The sequence below is a fragment of the Giraffa tippelskirchi genome, chromosome 6 (genome assembly GCF_054371585.1).
Source record: "Giraffa tippelskirchi isolate mGirTip1 chromosome 6, T2T-mGirTip1v1.2.pri, whole genome shotgun sequence".
NCBI classification, from domain to species: domain Eukaryota; kingdom Metazoa; phylum Chordata; class Mammalia; order Artiodactyla; family Giraffidae; genus Giraffa; species Giraffa tippelskirchi.
In genome coordinates, this window is record NC_137280.1 from 18,151,654 (window position 1) to 18,169,561 (window position 17,908).

The 17,908-nt window shown below is 35.9% G+C and overlaps 1 protein-coding gene across 17 annotated transcripts in view; it reads right to left on the reverse strand.

Annotated features, from left to right (window-relative positions):
- Positions 1 to 17,908, reverse strand: part of UBR5 (ubiquitin protein ligase E3 component n-recognin 5) — a 151,456-nt gene that overhangs the window by 8,404 nt on the left and 125,144 nt on the right. For 12 of the 17 annotated variants that reach the window (XM_081503495.1, XM_081503496.1, XM_081503486.1 and 9 more), the window contains exons 42-54: positions 17,476 to 17,549; positions 16,134 to 16,306; positions 15,932 to 16,045; positions 14,798 to 15,018; positions 13,229 to 13,349; positions 13,005 to 13,109; positions 10,443 to 10,686; positions 9,003 to 9,114; positions 8,256 to 8,400; positions 6,899 to 7,029; positions 4,144 to 4,204; positions 1,978 to 2,153; positions 610 to 694 (exon numbers count right to left, since the gene is read on the reverse strand). In XM_081503495.1, the coding sequence (XP_081359621.1) occupies positions 610 to 694; positions 1,978 to 2,153; positions 4,144 to 4,204; positions 6,899 to 7,029; positions 8,256 to 8,400; positions 9,003 to 9,114; positions 10,443 to 10,686; positions 13,005 to 13,109; positions 13,229 to 13,349; positions 14,798 to 15,018; positions 15,932 to 16,045; positions 16,134 to 16,306; positions 17,476 to 17,549 (1,762 nt within the window). The remainder of the gene's footprint in view (positions 1 to 609; positions 695 to 1,977; positions 2,154 to 4,143; positions 4,205 to 6,898; positions 7,030 to 8,255; positions 8,401 to 9,002; positions 9,115 to 10,442; positions 10,687 to 13,004; positions 13,110 to 13,228; positions 13,350 to 14,797; positions 15,019 to 15,931; positions 16,046 to 16,133; positions 16,307 to 17,475; positions 17,550 to 17,908) is intronic. The other 5 variants (XM_081503488.1, XM_081503492.1, XM_081503484.1 and 2 more) reach the window with 1 other exon arrangement.

Consider the following 17,908-nt stretch of genomic DNA (forward strand, 5'->3'; position numbering starts at 1 on the left):
ACAATATTTTGTTGTTTATAGTGTATTATAATTAGTATTATGCATTAAAGAATGTGTTTTTCTCCTACCTTCCCCATCATAAACGAACGTACAAGCTGTCAAACCATCAAAACACAAAAGAAAATAAGCTAATTCTGTCGCCAAGAGATAATTATAAAGCATTGCTGAGCTAGATGTTCTTACCTTCTCTTCTCCCTTCTACCAACATACATCTTACATACAGTTTTGAAGCTAGGAGTGCTCTTTTCAATATAATGCTACTTCTACTGCCACTTGCTAGAATAAATAATAATAAAACTGAGCACTTACTATGTGCCAGGCACTATACTGTTGTCTTTACCATTGTATAAATGAGGAATAAATGTCCAAGGATTTGTCTGCAACGGGATCCAGGTCCGTCAGTCCCTCTAAACTCACCTCTGTGTCACTCATTCTCCTTTGCTGTCTCCTCCATGTACTGAGATTTTCCCCCTTGTCATTAAATGCTTGAAAATGACTTTATAATGACTAGAATGCCTTAAAATTTAATATTGTTAATGCCATAACTATATATTTTATAAAACAAATTTTGCAACTGTAAAAGCAGTTAGATTCATTAAAATCACTTACTTTCCTACCAAGCAACACTTTAATCACATGTCTATTCAGTGTGATAGGACACAGTTCATTCTGTAATAGACACAGTCCAAGAATCCTAAAAATAAAAACAAGCAAACAGTAATTAAATTAAAAAATTCTAGACCACAAAACCCCATATACATAATATACACACTTAAAGAAATTTTTATAGTAGAACATATACACATTTTACTATGCCAAAGCCTTTGACTGTGTGGATCACAATAAACTATGGAAAATTCTGAAAGAGATGGGAATGCCACACCACCTGACCTGCCTATTGAGAAACCTGTATGCAGGTCAGGAAGCAACAGTTAGAACTGGACATGGAACAACAGACTGGTTCCAAATAGGAAAAGGAGTACATCAAGGCTGTATACTGTCACCCTGCTTATTTAATTTATATGCAGAGTACATCATGAGAACGCTGGGCTGGAGGAAAGCACAAGCTGGAATCAAGGCTGCCAGGAGAAATATCAATAACCTCAGATATGCAGATGACACCACCTTTATGGCATAAAGTGAAGAAGAACTAAAGAGCCTCTTGATGAAAGTGAAAGAGGAGAGTGAAAAAGTTGGCTTAAAGCTCAACATTCAGAAAACTAAGATCATGGCATCCAGTCCCATCACTTCATGGCAAATAGATGGGGAAACAGTGGAAACAGTGGCTGACTTTATTTTTCTGGGCTCCAAAATCACTGCAGATGGTGACTGCAGCCATGAAATTAAAAGACACTTACTCCTTGGAAGGAAAGTTATGACCAACCTAGACAGCATATTAAAAAGCAGAGACATTACTTTGCCAACAAAGGTCCATCTAGTCAAGGCTATGGTTTTTCCAGTGGTCACGTATGGATGTGAGAGTTGGACTATAAAGAAAGCTGAGCGTGGAAGAATTGATGCTTTTGAGCTGTGGTGTTGGAGAAGACTCTTGAGAGTCCCTTGGACTGCAAGGAGATCCAACCAGCCCATCCTAAAGGAAATCAGTCCTGAATATTCACTGGTAGGACTGATGCTGAAGCTGAAACTCCAATACTTTGGCCACCTGATGCGAAGGGCTGACTCATTAGAAAAGACCCTGATGCTGGGAAAGATTGAGGGCAGGAGGAGAAGGGGACGACAGAGGATGAGATGGTTGGATGGCATCACTGACTCGCTGGACATGGGTTTGGGTGGACTCCGGGAGTTGGTGATGGACAGGGAGGCCTGGCATGCTGCTGTTCATGGGGTCGCAGAGAGTCGGACATGACTGAGAGACTGAATTGAACTGATACACATTTTACAGACTAATATATTTTAGAAAAACCTCATAAACTGAAATTTTTTAAAAATTCAAATATAAGAGTAGAGTGACTTTACCTGCCAATATTTCTGAAACAATTCAATCTTGCTTCTGTGTTTTTGCCAGGCCTTGGAGTATAAAATCCTCTTTTTCCAGGTTGGTAAAACAAAGGGGCGTTGTCATCACCATCATCTGTATCATCTAAATCCATATCTACTACACTTCGACTAGAACCATGACGCTTTCGGTTTTCCTAATAACAGAGTTATCAGAGATCAAGTCCCAAGATTTTATTTATATTTTAGGATATGTGTATACAAGAGAATGATTATTATTTAGAAATACCGTTATAACCCTCTTTAAAATTAGTAATAATCCAGGTACCCCCTCCAAAAAAAAAATTAACAGTAATATTTTTACAATTACCCAAGATTGATATTTAACAAAGCATACAAACTCGTTCTCTTAAATCACTTAAATGTAAAGTTTGATAGGTTAAGCAAGTTTCATATTTAAATATAAATAAACTTTAATTCATTCTTTCAGAATTGTGCCTGTTAACTTCCCTATTTAAGTAAAATCACTCAATGAAACTCTGGTAGCTTCTTTTACCTTGATTCCTTGAATTTATTTTCCCTTGATAGAATTCTGGATTGACAATTTTAAAAGCACTTTAAGGACGATGCTCCAACTGTCTTCTAGCCTTCACAGTTTCTGATGAGAAATCCACTGTCTTGCACATTACTGTTTATATGTAAGGCACTATTACTTTCTTATTAGTTTTACAGCAGCTTGATTATACCTAGTCATAGTTTTCTCAGTTTATCCTGTTTAGGGTTCACTGACCTCCTTGAATCTGCAAATAAATATGTCGTGCGCCAAATTTGGGAAGGTTTCAGCTACTATTTCTTCAAATATTTTCCTGTAGCAATCTCATTCTCCTCTTCTGGGCACTCCAATGACATTAATGTTTAACATGGTCCAACAGGTCTCTGAAAACTGTTGTTTGAGATCTTTTCTCTGTCTATTCTTCAAAATGGATAGTTTCTATCTTCAAATTGACTGATACTTTCCTGTATCATCTTCGTTCTGCTATTGACCTATTCAGTGAACTTTTTAATTTTCATATGTACTTTCTATAATTTTCCCTAGTTCTCTTTTTCTATTCCTCTGTTGTGAATCTTCACTTTTCCATTCATTTGCTTATCTTATAGAACATAAGATAAAGTTTTTGATAATTCCAACAAGTGGGGTCATCCCAAGGTTAGCATCCCTTAGTTCTTTTCCCAGAAGAACTAGTGAGTCTCTGCTGGTTCTTTGTATGTTGAACACTTTTGGAGTGTATCCTGGACATTTTTTCACTAAGTTATAGAACTCTGGGTCTGTTAAAATGATATGGAGGATGCTAAATTTTTTGGCTTTGGTAGTTAATAACCTGGTTAGGTTCAGACTGGAATTATCTTTTGTGTGCAGTGGTCCCAGTGCTGCTCAGTCGTGTCTGCCTCTTCATGACCCCATGGACTGTGGCACTCCAGACCCCTCTGTCCTCCACTATCTCGTGAAGTTTGCTCAGATTCATGTCCACTGAGTCAGTGATGCCATCCAACCATCTTATCCTCTGTCGCCCCCCTTCTCCTCCTGCCCTCAACCCTTCCCAGCATCGGGGGTCTTTTCCAATGAGTTGGCATCAGGTGGCCAAAGTATTGGAGCTTCAATAACAGTCCTTCCAATGAGTAGTCAGTGGTTCCATTACCAAAAGCCTTTTAATTCTACTATGGGTCTGTTCTACATATGCACCATGTGGGATAGTCTGTTAGTATAGTTTATTTCTTAAAGCATGTGCTATCTTCCAGTAAAGATGGAGTAATGGGGATCAGTTTTACTCTCCTGCCTGAAATAATGCCCCAACAGTTGTTTTTCAAGTTTTGACTTCCCTCCAATCTGTGTGCTACTGTTTACTTTTCAAAGTTCTCAAGCAGTTCCTTTCTTAATTTTTTCCCAAGTTTTAAGTTGTTATCAGTGAAAGAGATGATTATATCCTGGCTGGCACTGAAGTTCTCAGGTAGCTTACAAATTAAAATACAGCATGCACTTAACAGGCAAGAAAGAATACTAGAGTGGGTAGCCATTCCCTTCTCCAGGGGATCTTCCTGACGCAGGGATCGAACCTGGGTCTCCTGCAAGAATCCTGGTGGATTCTTTACCATCTGAGCTACCAGGGAAGCCCACAAAACATCCCTTACCTGTACTTTTTCTGAAGAGTCTAATAATCCAAGATCCAGGATACTATCGGCTCCATTTTCCCTAAAAACAAACAATACCTTTCATATTCCAGATAACTGAAATTTCTAGAATTTAGTGTAGAGAAAACCATATGCATTTAAATTTTTAAGACTTTATCAATATATTTAAGTTTTGAAGTAAATAAGTATCTAGGACACTTTACTAGTCTTAATGCAGTTCTAGGAGCAGAAATGTCAATAATATACACAAAGGTACTACATGTATGATCCAAGACAATAAACTAAAGGCTACCCGATTTAAGACAAAATAAATGCAGTCTTCATAGGGGGACTGAAACTTGAGCTCAGGGAAAACATTGTAAAAGAACAGGAAAAAGTTCAGAAGGCAACCACAATAGGAATCAAATGTTCCAGTGTATTTAATTGTTCTAGAATACTAACAAATTCACTGTTTAATCCATAAAGGCAGGTGAAAGCAGTCAATATTATATATTCTTGTATTCAACAGAAAATACTACTAAAATAGCAACACTTACATACATTTACAAATGTCTTCCCTCCTCCCCCCCAAAAACCCACATTATTTGCAACTTTTTATATAATAAGCTAAGCTATATTAGTGTTGCTGTATCCAGAAATGAGGAAGAGGAATAAAAATGTAGTACATAAAAGTCAAGAAATGAAAAATAGTTCAGTTCAGTTCAGTTGCTCAGTCGTGTGCGACTCTTTGTGACCACATGAACAATAGTTAACAGCAAAGAAAAGCAACTTCTAGCAATAGTCTTTGGCTTAGACCATTCAAAGGCTCTGAGATTGGTAAACAGCTAGAATAAGTTAAACAGCTGTTTACTTCAGGGTTTAGCCAACCCACTTATCCATCTCTAGGACCATATCTAATCTTGAAGTTCCTCATTCAATATCATGACTAGGAGGAAAAAAAAAAAATAACACATTTTCATTTAAAATAACACTTCAATGACCCACCTCCCAGAATATTGGAAATAAAAGCAAAAATAAACAAATGGGATCTAATTAAAATTAAACGCTTTTGCACAACAAAGGAAACTATAAGCAAGGTGAAAAGACAGCCCTCAGAATGGGAGAAAATAATAGCAAACGAAGCAACAGACAAACAATTAATCTCAAAAGTATACAAGCAACTCCTGCAGCTGAATTCCAGGAAAATAAACGACCCAATTAAAAAATGGGCCAAAGAACTAAACAGATATTTCTCCAAAGAAGACATACAGATGGCTAACAAACACATGAAAAGATGCTCAACATCACTCATTATTAGAGAAATGCAAATCAAAATCACAATGAGGTACCATTTCACACCAGTCAGAATGGCTGCTATCCAAAAGTCTACAAGCAATAAATGCTGGAGAGGGTGTGGAGAAAAGGGAACCCTCTTACACTGTTGGTGGGAATGCAAACTAGTACAGCCACTATGGAGAACAGTGTGGAGATTCCTTAAAAAACGGGGAATAGAACTGTCATATGACCCAGCAATCCCACTGCTGGGCATACACACTGAGGAAACCAGAATTGAAAGAGACGCGTGTACCCCAATGTTCATCGCAGCACTGTTTACAATAGCCAGGACATGGAAGCAACCTAGATGTCCATCAGCAGAATGGATAAGGAAGCTGTGGTACATATACACAATGGAATATTACTCAGCCATTAAAAAAATACATTTGAATCGGTTCTACTGAGATGGATGAAACTGGAGCCCCTTATACAGAGTGAAGTAAGCCAGAAAGAAAAACACCAATACAGTATACTAATGCATATATATGGAATTTGAAAGATGGTAATGATAACCCTATATGTGAGACAGAATAAGAGACACAGATGCATAGAGCAATCTTAAGGACTCTGAGGGAGAAGGTGAGGGTGGGATGTTCTGGGACAATAGCATTGAAACATGTATATTATCATATGTGAAACAGAACACCATTCCAGGTTCAATGCATGAGACAAATGCTCAGGGCTGGGGCAATGGGATGACCCAGAGGGATGGGATGGGGAGGGAGGTGGGAGGGGGGTTCAGAATGGGAACACATGTAAACCCATGGCTGATTCATGTCAATGTATGGCAAAAACCACTACAATATTGTAAAGTAATTAGCCCCCAACTAAAATAAATAAATTTATTTAAAAAAATAAAATAATAAAATAAAATAACACTTCAAAGCCTCAAACTGAATATTAGAGTAGCCCCAGGATAGAAGGGCACAGATTAAATGTGGCATATCTTCTTGTCACTTTAACCTGTCACTTGGGGAAAAGAAGGGTAAGTAATTTAACTGTTAGATATTTTTAAGTTTTGTATTAAAACAAATATATTGCACAATAAACACAAACATTTGCATGATTTCCAAGATAAATCAGGATGCCTAAAAGAAATTCCTTATTTACTACAAAGACTCAGGGATGACACCCAATTCCTTGAGGTATCTAGCCTTTGCCATTAGAGGTATTCAGGTGGAGAATGAGATGTACTTCTTAAAAGTTAATTTCTAAATAAGGTTCATAAAATTTATCTTCAAACCTAAAGTGACTGCTAAAATTCAGCCCTTTTAGTAACATGTGAAACTTGGCTGTCTCACTCAGATTTTTAAGCCATCTCCTAAAATTAAAACCATTCAAGTCTTGCACTATTTAATATAGATTGTAAGATATGCTAACACCTGTATCCTAAAAATAAAGTAGCTAATGTTTAAACTGTCTTCCCAAATGTGCATATTACCGTCCATGTGCAATAATGAGTTCCATGGCTTCATCTACTCTTGCTCTCAGAGAATCTTCACTTGCTAGAAGCAGCAGCAGCTGAGCTGGGGATAACTCCAACAGCATGCCAGTGATTTTACTTGCAAATGCCTGTAAATGATAAACAAATGTTACTTGCCTCTACTCTCTGAAACCTCTTGTCTAAATTAGCAATGTTTTATCAAGAGGGAAAAAAAAAAAGAAAATATAAGAAACTTGGATAACAAAGTGAAATATTTCCGAAATATTTTCTAATTGGAATCTATGAAGAAGAGAAAGGGAGGAGACATTAATTTTCTTAGCCTGATAAGGGACATCTATGAAAAAGGCCACAGCTAACACGATACTTGATGATGAGAATTGTAATGTTTCTTCCCATTTGACATTGTACTGCAAGTTCCAGTTAGTACAAGAAGGCAAGTTAAGAAAATAAAAGTAATCCAGATTGGAAAGAAGACGTAAAACTCTTTTTTTACAGACAACAGATTCTCCATGTAGAAAACAATGACAGAATCTACAAAGAAGTCACTAGAACTAACAACACATGAGTTTATGAGATTAGAAGCTTAATTATAGAAAAGTTTGGTAGGGAATAAGCAGTCTATGCATTAGCAGTCTTATTAAAGCTAGTTTAATATTTATTTGTTGACAAGCCTTTTTAAAAGACTTTGTAAACATAAAAATACTCAAGGTCCATTTTTTCCCTTTCTTCATCAGAGGCCTGGAAACTTTTTTTTTCATTTAGTGTAGGAAAAAAGAGAGGGAAGAAGTGAAGGAAGGAGAAGCAAAAAGAAAAAAGATGCCCATATTTAAGGCTAAGGATTTACTGAAATAATTGATTTATTCTGTTTTATTATTCTTTTGCTCTAGTATGTACATGCAGTTACATATAAAGACAAAAAAGAAAACTTTAGGTTATATGTTTCATATTATATGAAAGAAACCCCTGACAGAACATTCAAAATAAAACCTTCCTGTCATATTTATCGAGTGAAGTACACTATTTGCAACATGTTCCAGCTACAAGCTGATAACAAAGTTGGCTTTAAAAAGCAACAATAATTTGTACAAATAAATACAATGCACAGACAATTCCTTAGCACAAAAGGAAATTATTAGGTAGAATGTTAACCTGGCATATGTAGTAAAATAAACATCAAGCTATATACAATTGCTCTCCAAGAAGTGTTGCTTCTTTCCCTCCTAAGCTTCCTTTTTTTGGCAGTCCTCAAATCACATGGCTTTCCAGTAGCTAACAACTTCTTAAGATACCAGTCTTAACTCAAAACCCAAAATGGCACAGCCAGTTAAGAGGTAGCTAAGCACGCCATACGTACTGGTTGCATTGCTTGTACACGGGGGTAAAGTCTCTCTCCGAGCGCCTGACGATGTGCCGGCAGAGGGTCAGGATCATCACTAGGATTTCCTTCAGAGGCTGGTCTGAAGGGCCTAGTGTCGATGGAAAGCTGTCTTCTAAAATCCCTGAAAGATGAACAAAGCTATGATGACTTCATTTCCCTTGTCTGCAAAATGGAAAATATCACTGCAACAAAGTGGGAAACCAGAGCATATAGTTAGCTCCAGTTATGGTGCCAGGGTGGAAGAATGCCTAAAAAGAATGACTGTTGGAAAATAAAATTTTATCTAGATTTTGTCACTTGAAAATCGGTAAGTCTGCAATGCATGTATTAATTTGATTCTAAGGGAACAGGACTTAAAATATCAGAAGTCAAGAGCCCACCCATATTTCCTAGAAATTTTAAGTCAAAAGTAAAATGCCACTCATTCTAACATGTGAAAAACTGAAAGTTTTAAATAACTCAATTGCCACAAGTTAAGATTTTTAAAACAAATTTAGGAACTTGGGTGATAAATAAAAAGCCAATGTAATTTCAACTGCCCCTGGGTTTTTAAAGCACAACATATTAGTTAACAGTTGCTTAGACTACTTCAGTTACAATGCATCACTTACCCAATTATTAACTTTCATTTTCTAAAAGTCATAATTGAGACTCTTATTTTCAGGCCTACCTCCATTTCATCCAAAACGATGGTACTCAATAAAAGATACAAAATCATCTCACCTATCCCGGTCTCTCCGAGAACCCGCTCGCAAGCCGCTACTCCTCCTCATTTCCCTTTCTCTCTCTCTTTCCCGATCCCTCTCTCCTCTGTTCCTTAATCTCTGCATTAAACCTGGAAAAAAGTGAAATACACTTTGTTTAGATGAATATAAATGCAACTACTTTAAATGTTAAAGTCAATGTGAGGAAATGAGACAAACATATTAAGAACATGACAACTGAAGATCATTTTCCTTAGCATCTGTGTTAGTGCCTTTCTGTTACTCTCCCTGTGGTTTTGAGTGTTGGGAGTGCTTCTGTAGAATGAATTTATCTCCTTGTCATGTTAGAGCTGTGAAATAAAATGTAGCAACCAGGACTATGTTAGTTTCAACACAAACAATGCTGAGATTTCTTACATATTTGAATATCTTCTCTATTCTTAGTTTTTGGCATTAAAAGCATTAAAGACACTCAGCTATTACTCTTTTTAAAACCTTAAGCATAAACCAGGGTATGGTTTCCTAACAACTGTGCAGAAAAATTATTTCTGAAATGTCATGACTTCCTAGGTTTCCTCATTCACATTTTACAATTTTTTAAAAAACTGTAAGACTATAGAAAGTCAAATGGTTAAACTAATAATGAAAGGCTGGGGTATGCCCCCCATATTTTCATCCTCAACTCTTTCCAGAGCTCATTCAGCTTCTATCCTACAGTTTACAAAACCGCAGTAAGATACAGCTATAGCCTAGGTTATTAATAAAACACAGGATTCTGTTAGTTAACTCTTTCTCCCTCAGTGTATCTATTCACCTACGAGACCGACGATTTCCTTACATGAATCCCGAGTTTCATCCTTCTGTAGTTTTCACATTTTAAAACACACTATCATAATCTTGAAAATCAGGTGAGAATCTTAACCCCAAAGTGGTGATCATTGAGGAGGTAGAACTTGCACCAGGATGTTAACAAAGAAAACTTTATTACCAAAAAACAAAGTCTTGTTAAATTAAACAGTGAAGTTAGTGACATAGCCAATTTACCTTTGGTCGCAAAATCCATCTCACTGGAGACTGGTAGAAACTCTGCAAATCATACTTTAAAAGGCACTGTTCTAGATATCAGCATTTTCTTCTCAGAATCTGTACTAATTGGGAAATCCTGCAGCTTGTTCTTTGAATTTTTATATTACCTTAAACCTCCCATTTCCCAAACATTAAAACTGAGATGAAAAACTCAATCATACAATCACAACCATTTATGAAAATGAATGTGGCAGTAAAAGAGCCAAGTGGTAAATTGTCGATTAGTTTAAACAAGGTTAAGCAATTGATCTAGAATAAAATAGTATAAAAATATAAAGTTCTCCAACTAAACACATGTATAACCATGATCATCGCTGTTTCTATCAAACAAAGAAAAGAATTTTTATGAACTTGTTTCCTCTAGAGTACTTACTTGTATGAGTGCCTTTGTTGGCATTTTGAATACAATCTAAATTTGGCAGTTTTTCATTTGACAAAAAAGCTTGTGCAATGGCTGTATAAAAGCTTCGTGCTACACCACTGCCCTCTCCTGGTTCATCCTTAAATGTAACTTTTACTCTGTGTACAGCCATAGGTGTAGTAGCACATCTTCGACCAAAGTGATTGTTAAGCTGCCTCATGGTCTGCTGAATAAGAAGATCTCTATCCCGATCAACCTATTGAAACGCAACAAAAAGCAGTAAATTCAGTGTTGGAAACCACCTTGAAATTTTTCTATGTGAAATCTGAAAATCTAATTTCTGCTTTTCCTTGACAGTTGAAATAGCTATGAAGTATCTGGGTTCTCAAAAGCTTATATATTCCAAATAGGACTCTAAATCATACAAGAATATCTTACATTAAATCAGAATAATGGAATTTAACTCAATTATAACATTTTTTTAAAAGATCTACCAGAACATAGCAATTCATCCAGTTTGGGGATATAGCAGGATAAATTGCAAATAGATCAAAGTGTGAAATTTTTTTAATAGCAAATCCTTAAAAAAAAAATAGGATATTCCTTTGGTGACAGAATATCATAGCAAAGTAAAAGAAAAATGACAAACTGGGAAAAATATTTGCACCTTCTACTACCAACAAAGATTCATGAATAGTGTATATATATCTTTAGCATATATTTAGTGTATATTTAGTACTTCTAAAAAAAAAACTGAGGAAAAAACAATAGGAAAAATGGGCAAAATATGTCAACATACATAATAGTTCCCAGAAAAAGCAGCAGCCATGGTACATGAAATCTATGAAACAATGTTTAACTTTGCTCATAATAAGAGAAATACAAATTAAAATTATACTGCCTATCAGATTGGCAAAAATCTAAAAATCTGACAACTGGTGGCAAGACTTTGGAGAATCAGGCACTCTTGTACTGATGCAGAAAGTGCAAAAATATAGACATTATGTAGGAGTATTTGCCAATATTTGACAAAATTACATATACACATGCCCTCTAATCCACATCTAGGATTCTACCTCAAAGACACGCTAGCCAAACAGAGAAACACACATAAAGCAATTCATCACACCACTATTTGTAACAGCAAAAGACTTGAAACAAACCCAAATGTCTATCAACAGGACACTGGTTGAAAAAAAAACTGATAAAGCCATAAAATGTGGTGCTAAGACTACTAAATAGTTAGAAAACAGAGAGCTGAACAGAACATTTCTCTCTCTTTAGCCACAGTTTTCTCTCTAGGATATACTGTTAAGTGGAAAAATCAAGATGGAGTAAAATGTGTAACATTTTACTTGGGGTGCAAGGCTCGGGGTGGGGAGTGAGGGACAGAAATGAACACATATACATGATTATATTTTTTGAAGGTGGGAGGGAAATAAGCTGGGGCGGGGGAGTGGTGATCAAAAAACAAAAAATCCCAAAAGGGGGCAGGGGGAACCCAAAGTAAAGAGAGGAATGTAAACTAGATTTCTCTGAATATAAACTTCTTCTACAGAGTTCACCTTGCAACTACAGATATTTTACACTATGAAACAAAACAAAAAAAAAAACAGGAGAGCAATCCCTAAAAAATGAAGGCAAAATGAACCAAAAGGCCTTAACTGTGTGGAGATAAGATGGTAGATACCAAAACCACACAAAATAAATTATCTCAAGTGACTTTAAAACAATGTAATTTGACTGCAAATCTCCAATTGGAAATGCTCTAAGAACAAAAACTGCAAGTAAATCTTAACTCTATTTTCAATAATCGTTTTGTTAGTAGTGTTGACATTATGATTCTAAGACTGCTATATGCATGCTGTGGGATAAAAGCGAATGAGTAATTTTAGCGGTGTTGCTAGGGAGCTGGATATTATTCAGTTCGGAAGAAAGGAAGTAAAGACTAAAGGGTGAAAACAAAACTTGTATTTCTAAATCTTGAATATGAAACGGAGTATCAGTGTGAACACATGGTATAATTTTCTTATTTTTTTTAAGAAGCATTTCCTAGTTCTATCCACTAAAAGGCCTGGAAACAATGACCAACCCTATAGGCAGTGAACAACCAAGTCCAGATTATAATCTCAAAATACAATTTCCTGTTAAAAGGAACCAGGTCTTCTTGAAGAAATGGCTGATTTAGAGACTGTGACAGAAAATAACAGAAAATGAGACACATCAAATAGTAGGGAAGTTATCAAAGATTGGATGGACTCTCACTAAAGTGGGAGTCTCATTTTCTCAGCTAAAGAAAACACTGTTTGAGCATCACTGAAATGAAGCACATCAACAGGAGTGATGTTGATGTGTATTTACATCTGTGTATTCACAATTATACTTAAACAAACCCCCTGTTCATCATTACATGATAATGGGAAACCAACTGTCAGAGATACCCACTACTCTAAATTCAGTAACTACCATTCATTTTCTTTAAATTTTTAATTACATAGTATGTATCTACTATTTTTATTTTCAAACTTTATGTAAATGGAATACTATATGTATAGTATAAGAAACTCTAAATACCTTTACCTCTAGTGATAAATCTCTTGACTGCTGATTTCTCAGTTTTTCCATTTCTCTACGGAATTTTGATTCTTTCACCTCAAAACCACCCAATTCAGTTAGGATCTTTAAACAGAAAAGAAAAAAAACACAAAATGAAAAAAACCCTTAAGTGCATGACAAAACTATTCTCTGACTATGTACTTATCAGGCATAATAGAATGTAAAGTGCTCAAAATACATACTGATCCAGGTTCTGCTCCAACATCTTCCATGAACACCCGGCCAAACAGTTCTAAAGAAAGGCGCCAACGTCCTAGCAGCATATCATGGGAAATTACCATTCCCATGAAGCTACACTGTGGCCTGTGAGAAATTTAAGGGGAGAGGAGGAGCAATTTAGCCAACTCTTAAAAATTTCCTGGTTTTTGGTCAATAACAGTAACTTACTTGGTCTTTTAATATTCTGAGATCTTAATTTAAAACCACATCCTGTCTAATGGAGAATTTTCCTGTAACTACTTGTTCCTTGCAGAACTTTTCATTTTTACTCTATTATTCTTTCGGTCCTTTATGTAAGGATACACCCCTAGGCTGCCTCCTATCTGCATCTTTAATTTTACCTCCTCTCCTTAAAGTCTGGTGTCCATCTCCACTATGTGATTCCCAGACCCCTCTTTAGTTCAAACTTTCACAATGGACCAGAATTTCATTGTGTGAAATACATCCATTTCAATCACACTTAACTCATGCTCAAAATTAGTAAAACTGAGCATGACCTCTTCACTACAATGACACTGCTTCCTAATTTCCTTCAAAAGCACTGCCTATTTTCCTGTTGCACAGACTTCAACAAATTTTATTCTTTCCTCGGTTCCTCCGGAGTGATCAAGCCCTTCATGAGTTTCTTTTCTTACCCACGGTTTCCTTTTCATCCCCAAAGATAATATTCTACTTCAGTCCCTTTTTCACCACTAGCAAGAATGAATAATAGCTTCTCTCTCTACCTCTAATTCTTCTCTCCTTCAGTCTATCTGTTTCTACACTTTCTAACCATCTCAGTCCAAATCATACTGTCTCTAGGAAGCTGGGGCCATCTCAGTCCACAATTCTTGTTTTTTATGGTTGTAGATTGCTAGACTGTGTATATATGATGTACACAGTTTCCTAAACTAGCTTAATTCCTCCTAAGCAAAAAAAAAAAAAAAAAAAAAAAAAAAGGAAATCTGACATTACCTAACCAAAAAACCAAAGAGCATAAAACAGTACTGAACAGATCATTAGGTGAGAAGCCATACCGAGTCACACTAAATACTAGGGCAAATTTTTACTGGGAAAGCAAAGAACCTACCTCTTGCAAGAGAATTATTAAATGTGAACTTGGCAAAGGAGTGAAACCAAGCAAATGTGTAGGTCACAAATCTAGAAACTCCTTTTTTCACATGCCATCCTCTCCCCCCAACCACCACACCTGAGCTCCTGCTAACGAGTGTGTAACTAGCAATTTGACGTGGATATATACCTTAACTTAGCACTTAACATTAAAAACAGTCAGAATTTCTTTAATAAACAGAGAAAATCAGAAGGCCAATCAGTGACAAAACAGTCACAACCCCCTCCCCCCAAATCCAGAACACTCTAATATTTTAAATATCTGATTATAAACTAGGAAAACAAAAATAATAACATTTCACCCTGTTATTTATATACAAATGAAATACACAGATTATAAATTTCCTAAATAAAAATTCTTACAAAAATTATAGTAGCCATACAAGAACAGCACAGAAAAACTACCTTCACTTCACAAATACCTGAAAGATGTAAGAGGTGGCCCTTCACTTTCAGTCAGTCCTATTTCTGCCAGTAAACTGCTTTTCAGCTGTGCCGCGAGGTCATGAGCAGATGGGCCTGGTTTTGAACTCTCAGCTTCCTCTGGCACCACATTCTGTTCTTCTCCTTCCTTTTTTTGATGATTTTGCATGTTCATTACATTTTTCAAATTGGCAGCGTAAGACATTTTAGTTGGAAGAACCTATGAATTTTTACATTTAAATGTTAGATATTAAGAATAAATAGACTATAATTTCCTTTTCAACTTACTAATGCTCAACAGAAATCACATGGAAGTTCAATAATCCCTTTCTGGTACTTCTAGTTAGGAAGATGCAACCTATTTCTTCTGTGATTCCCACAGCTGAGCACCAATTCCATGCATTTACCACAGCAGACTTAGAGAGCTTTAAAAGGCATCTTTATAATATTTATGGTTACTTAAGCCTCTTATGTAACAAATCCTTCCTTGTCACTTAGATAATGAAGAAAATTCCATTCAAGTACATGTCTTCTATATGCCTGCTCTTAAACATGTTATTACTCTTTCACTGGAGAAACAGGACAGTGTAATTTCAGGCTCAAAAACTAGATCTGTCACTTCATTTGTTGTCTAACGATAGACATCCCCACATGAAATTCTTGTAACATTTCTATGCCTTACGCATAAAATCAGGATAATAATGTTTGCTACCCAACATGATTGTAAAGATTAATTGAGACAGTGCCCAGGAGATAGAATTTTTCAACAAGTATTAGGTATCACTATTAATATTACTTTATTTATTCCCATTCTAGATCCAAAAAGAAAAGTTACAAGTCAATATATATGCTCATATGTGCAAAAATTTAAATATTCAGTAACATTACATCAACCAACCCTGAAATAGGTGAAGCACATAATGAACTACCACTTTACAGGTACATCAGCCTGACATACAGCAAGTCTCAAAGTAGACTAATGACACTGTTGAATCCATAAGGAAAGAATTTCCGATACTTCTATTATTTGGGTAAATACAATATTCTGAATTAATGCATTTCCAAAAAACTGAATGCCTGGGTTAAGTGTTCAGCTTGCAAGTAGCATATTGCAATGATTTTTCCTATCTTACCTCAAGGCAGTTTCTATCCACCGTAACCTCCATTAAGCATTTCCCACTGCTGGCAGATGAAGAATAAAGACCCTGACTTGGGCGGCCAAAGAGATCCTCCTTTCTAGCATTTGGCTGGAATTAACAAAAATACTACAGTTACACTGAACACTTAAATAAGTTCAACTGAAAAGAAACCTTAAGGTTAGTTCATTTAAATCACCTGCAACAGATGTGGCTGATCAGCCAAGGGGATGGCTTCAGCCAGAGGCACTTCAAAGGGATTTGGGGGTATACACCCAAGGAACGTCATGGAGTCTGAGCGTCGGAAAAACGGATGGCTTTGGCCAGTTTCTGCGGGAAGAGAGTCATCATCCTTATCATTCAAAGTAGCACCTAAACACGAAGAGATAAAATGTGTTTTTTTTAGAAAATTAACTACGGGGGAAGGGTAAAAGAATCTTCATCTGCTCAATCCAAAAATCCTATTATCTCTTGATAAAATTTTAATGTTACTCAAAAATAACAGTCTAAAACTGTGTTAATATTTTAAAGTGGTAATTCAAAACACTGGTTTTAAATGGTTACAATGATAAAATTTATGTGCATTTCAATATAATAAAAATTTGCAAAAAATGTTAGCAGTCAACAAATACTATTCCATTTTGCATTGGGTGGACACTAGCCACATCTACCTCTTATCTCCCTGGAGATTCAGACCTGAATATAGCCAATTTCCTGAGCATATTCAGGACCTGGCACGCTGATGACTCCAAAAGGAGGAGAAAATAAGGAGCTAAAATTTAAGCATTTGCTTACTTGTAAGTTCTGCTTCCTCTATAAGCAGATAAACAGAGAAATGTCTGGGCAACTCAAGTAACCCAACAGGAAATCAGCCCACCAACGCCAACTACCATTAAAGAAATAAAACTTTTGTCAGTGCTTACAGTATGCTGTGAAAATAGCAGTGAGCTACGGCTGGGTTCCCAAAAAGTAGAAATTAAAGGAAAGCTGTCTTTCCCAGGGCTGAATAAAGTACAAGGTGATATTAAATTACAGGTAAGTGGGCCCCACTAGCAAAGTATTTTAATTCTACTTGAAATAATATCAGAAAACTATGAGAGTGAAGAAGGTCCCAAAATTTCTTGAATTTGAAATATTTTCTCTCTTTTAATTGCATTAACTGTTAAGTTCCAATGAAATTTGTGAGTTCCATTTTCTTGACACTCTATTTTGCATCAATATTAACAAAAGTTCTGCTAAAATTCTATTTAAATGTATGTATTATCAACACACATAAAAGTAAACATAAAAAATGCAAAGGAGAGATACAAAATCAAAACAGAAAAAACATCAATTATTTAAAAGTTCATTAATTCTTATTTATGAAGTAATTAATGCAAGAATGTATAAGGAAAAATGGACAGAAAATGCAAGAAATGGGACATAGAGAAGAAAAGAGAAATTCCCACCCAGACAGAAAATAATGAAGTTAAAAAGCTTGAAGGGGAAATACTGAGGCAGCCATTTCTTGAAGTAGGTTAGCAGATTTTCTGTACACTAACTTTGATTGGTGTCATCATCATTTTCATGTTCTGAATCTTCATTATCAATACCAAGTTCCAAGAGTTCTCGTGTCCTTAAAAAGACAAGTGAGTCATTTTACATGAAGTATTTCACGCTGTATGAACAGGAGCAAAGGTGATAAAAAAATACTGAAGAGGTCAGTTTAGTACCTAACCAATTTTGATTAGTGCGATAAAAGTTTCAGATTCTAGGGATGGAAGACTGATCAGCCAAATGTACTACAATTACAAAACAGGCTCAAAAGAAGGAAAGGCTAATGGCATCAAGAAATAGTGAGCCCTTACACAAACTGAGAAACATGATAAACAAATCAGGACAAACTATCTCAAACACAAAGCCTAACTGGATTCTTAGGTTTCATAATTTAAGTGAGGAGTGGCTATAGAGAAAGGCTGGATGGACTCAAGTCAA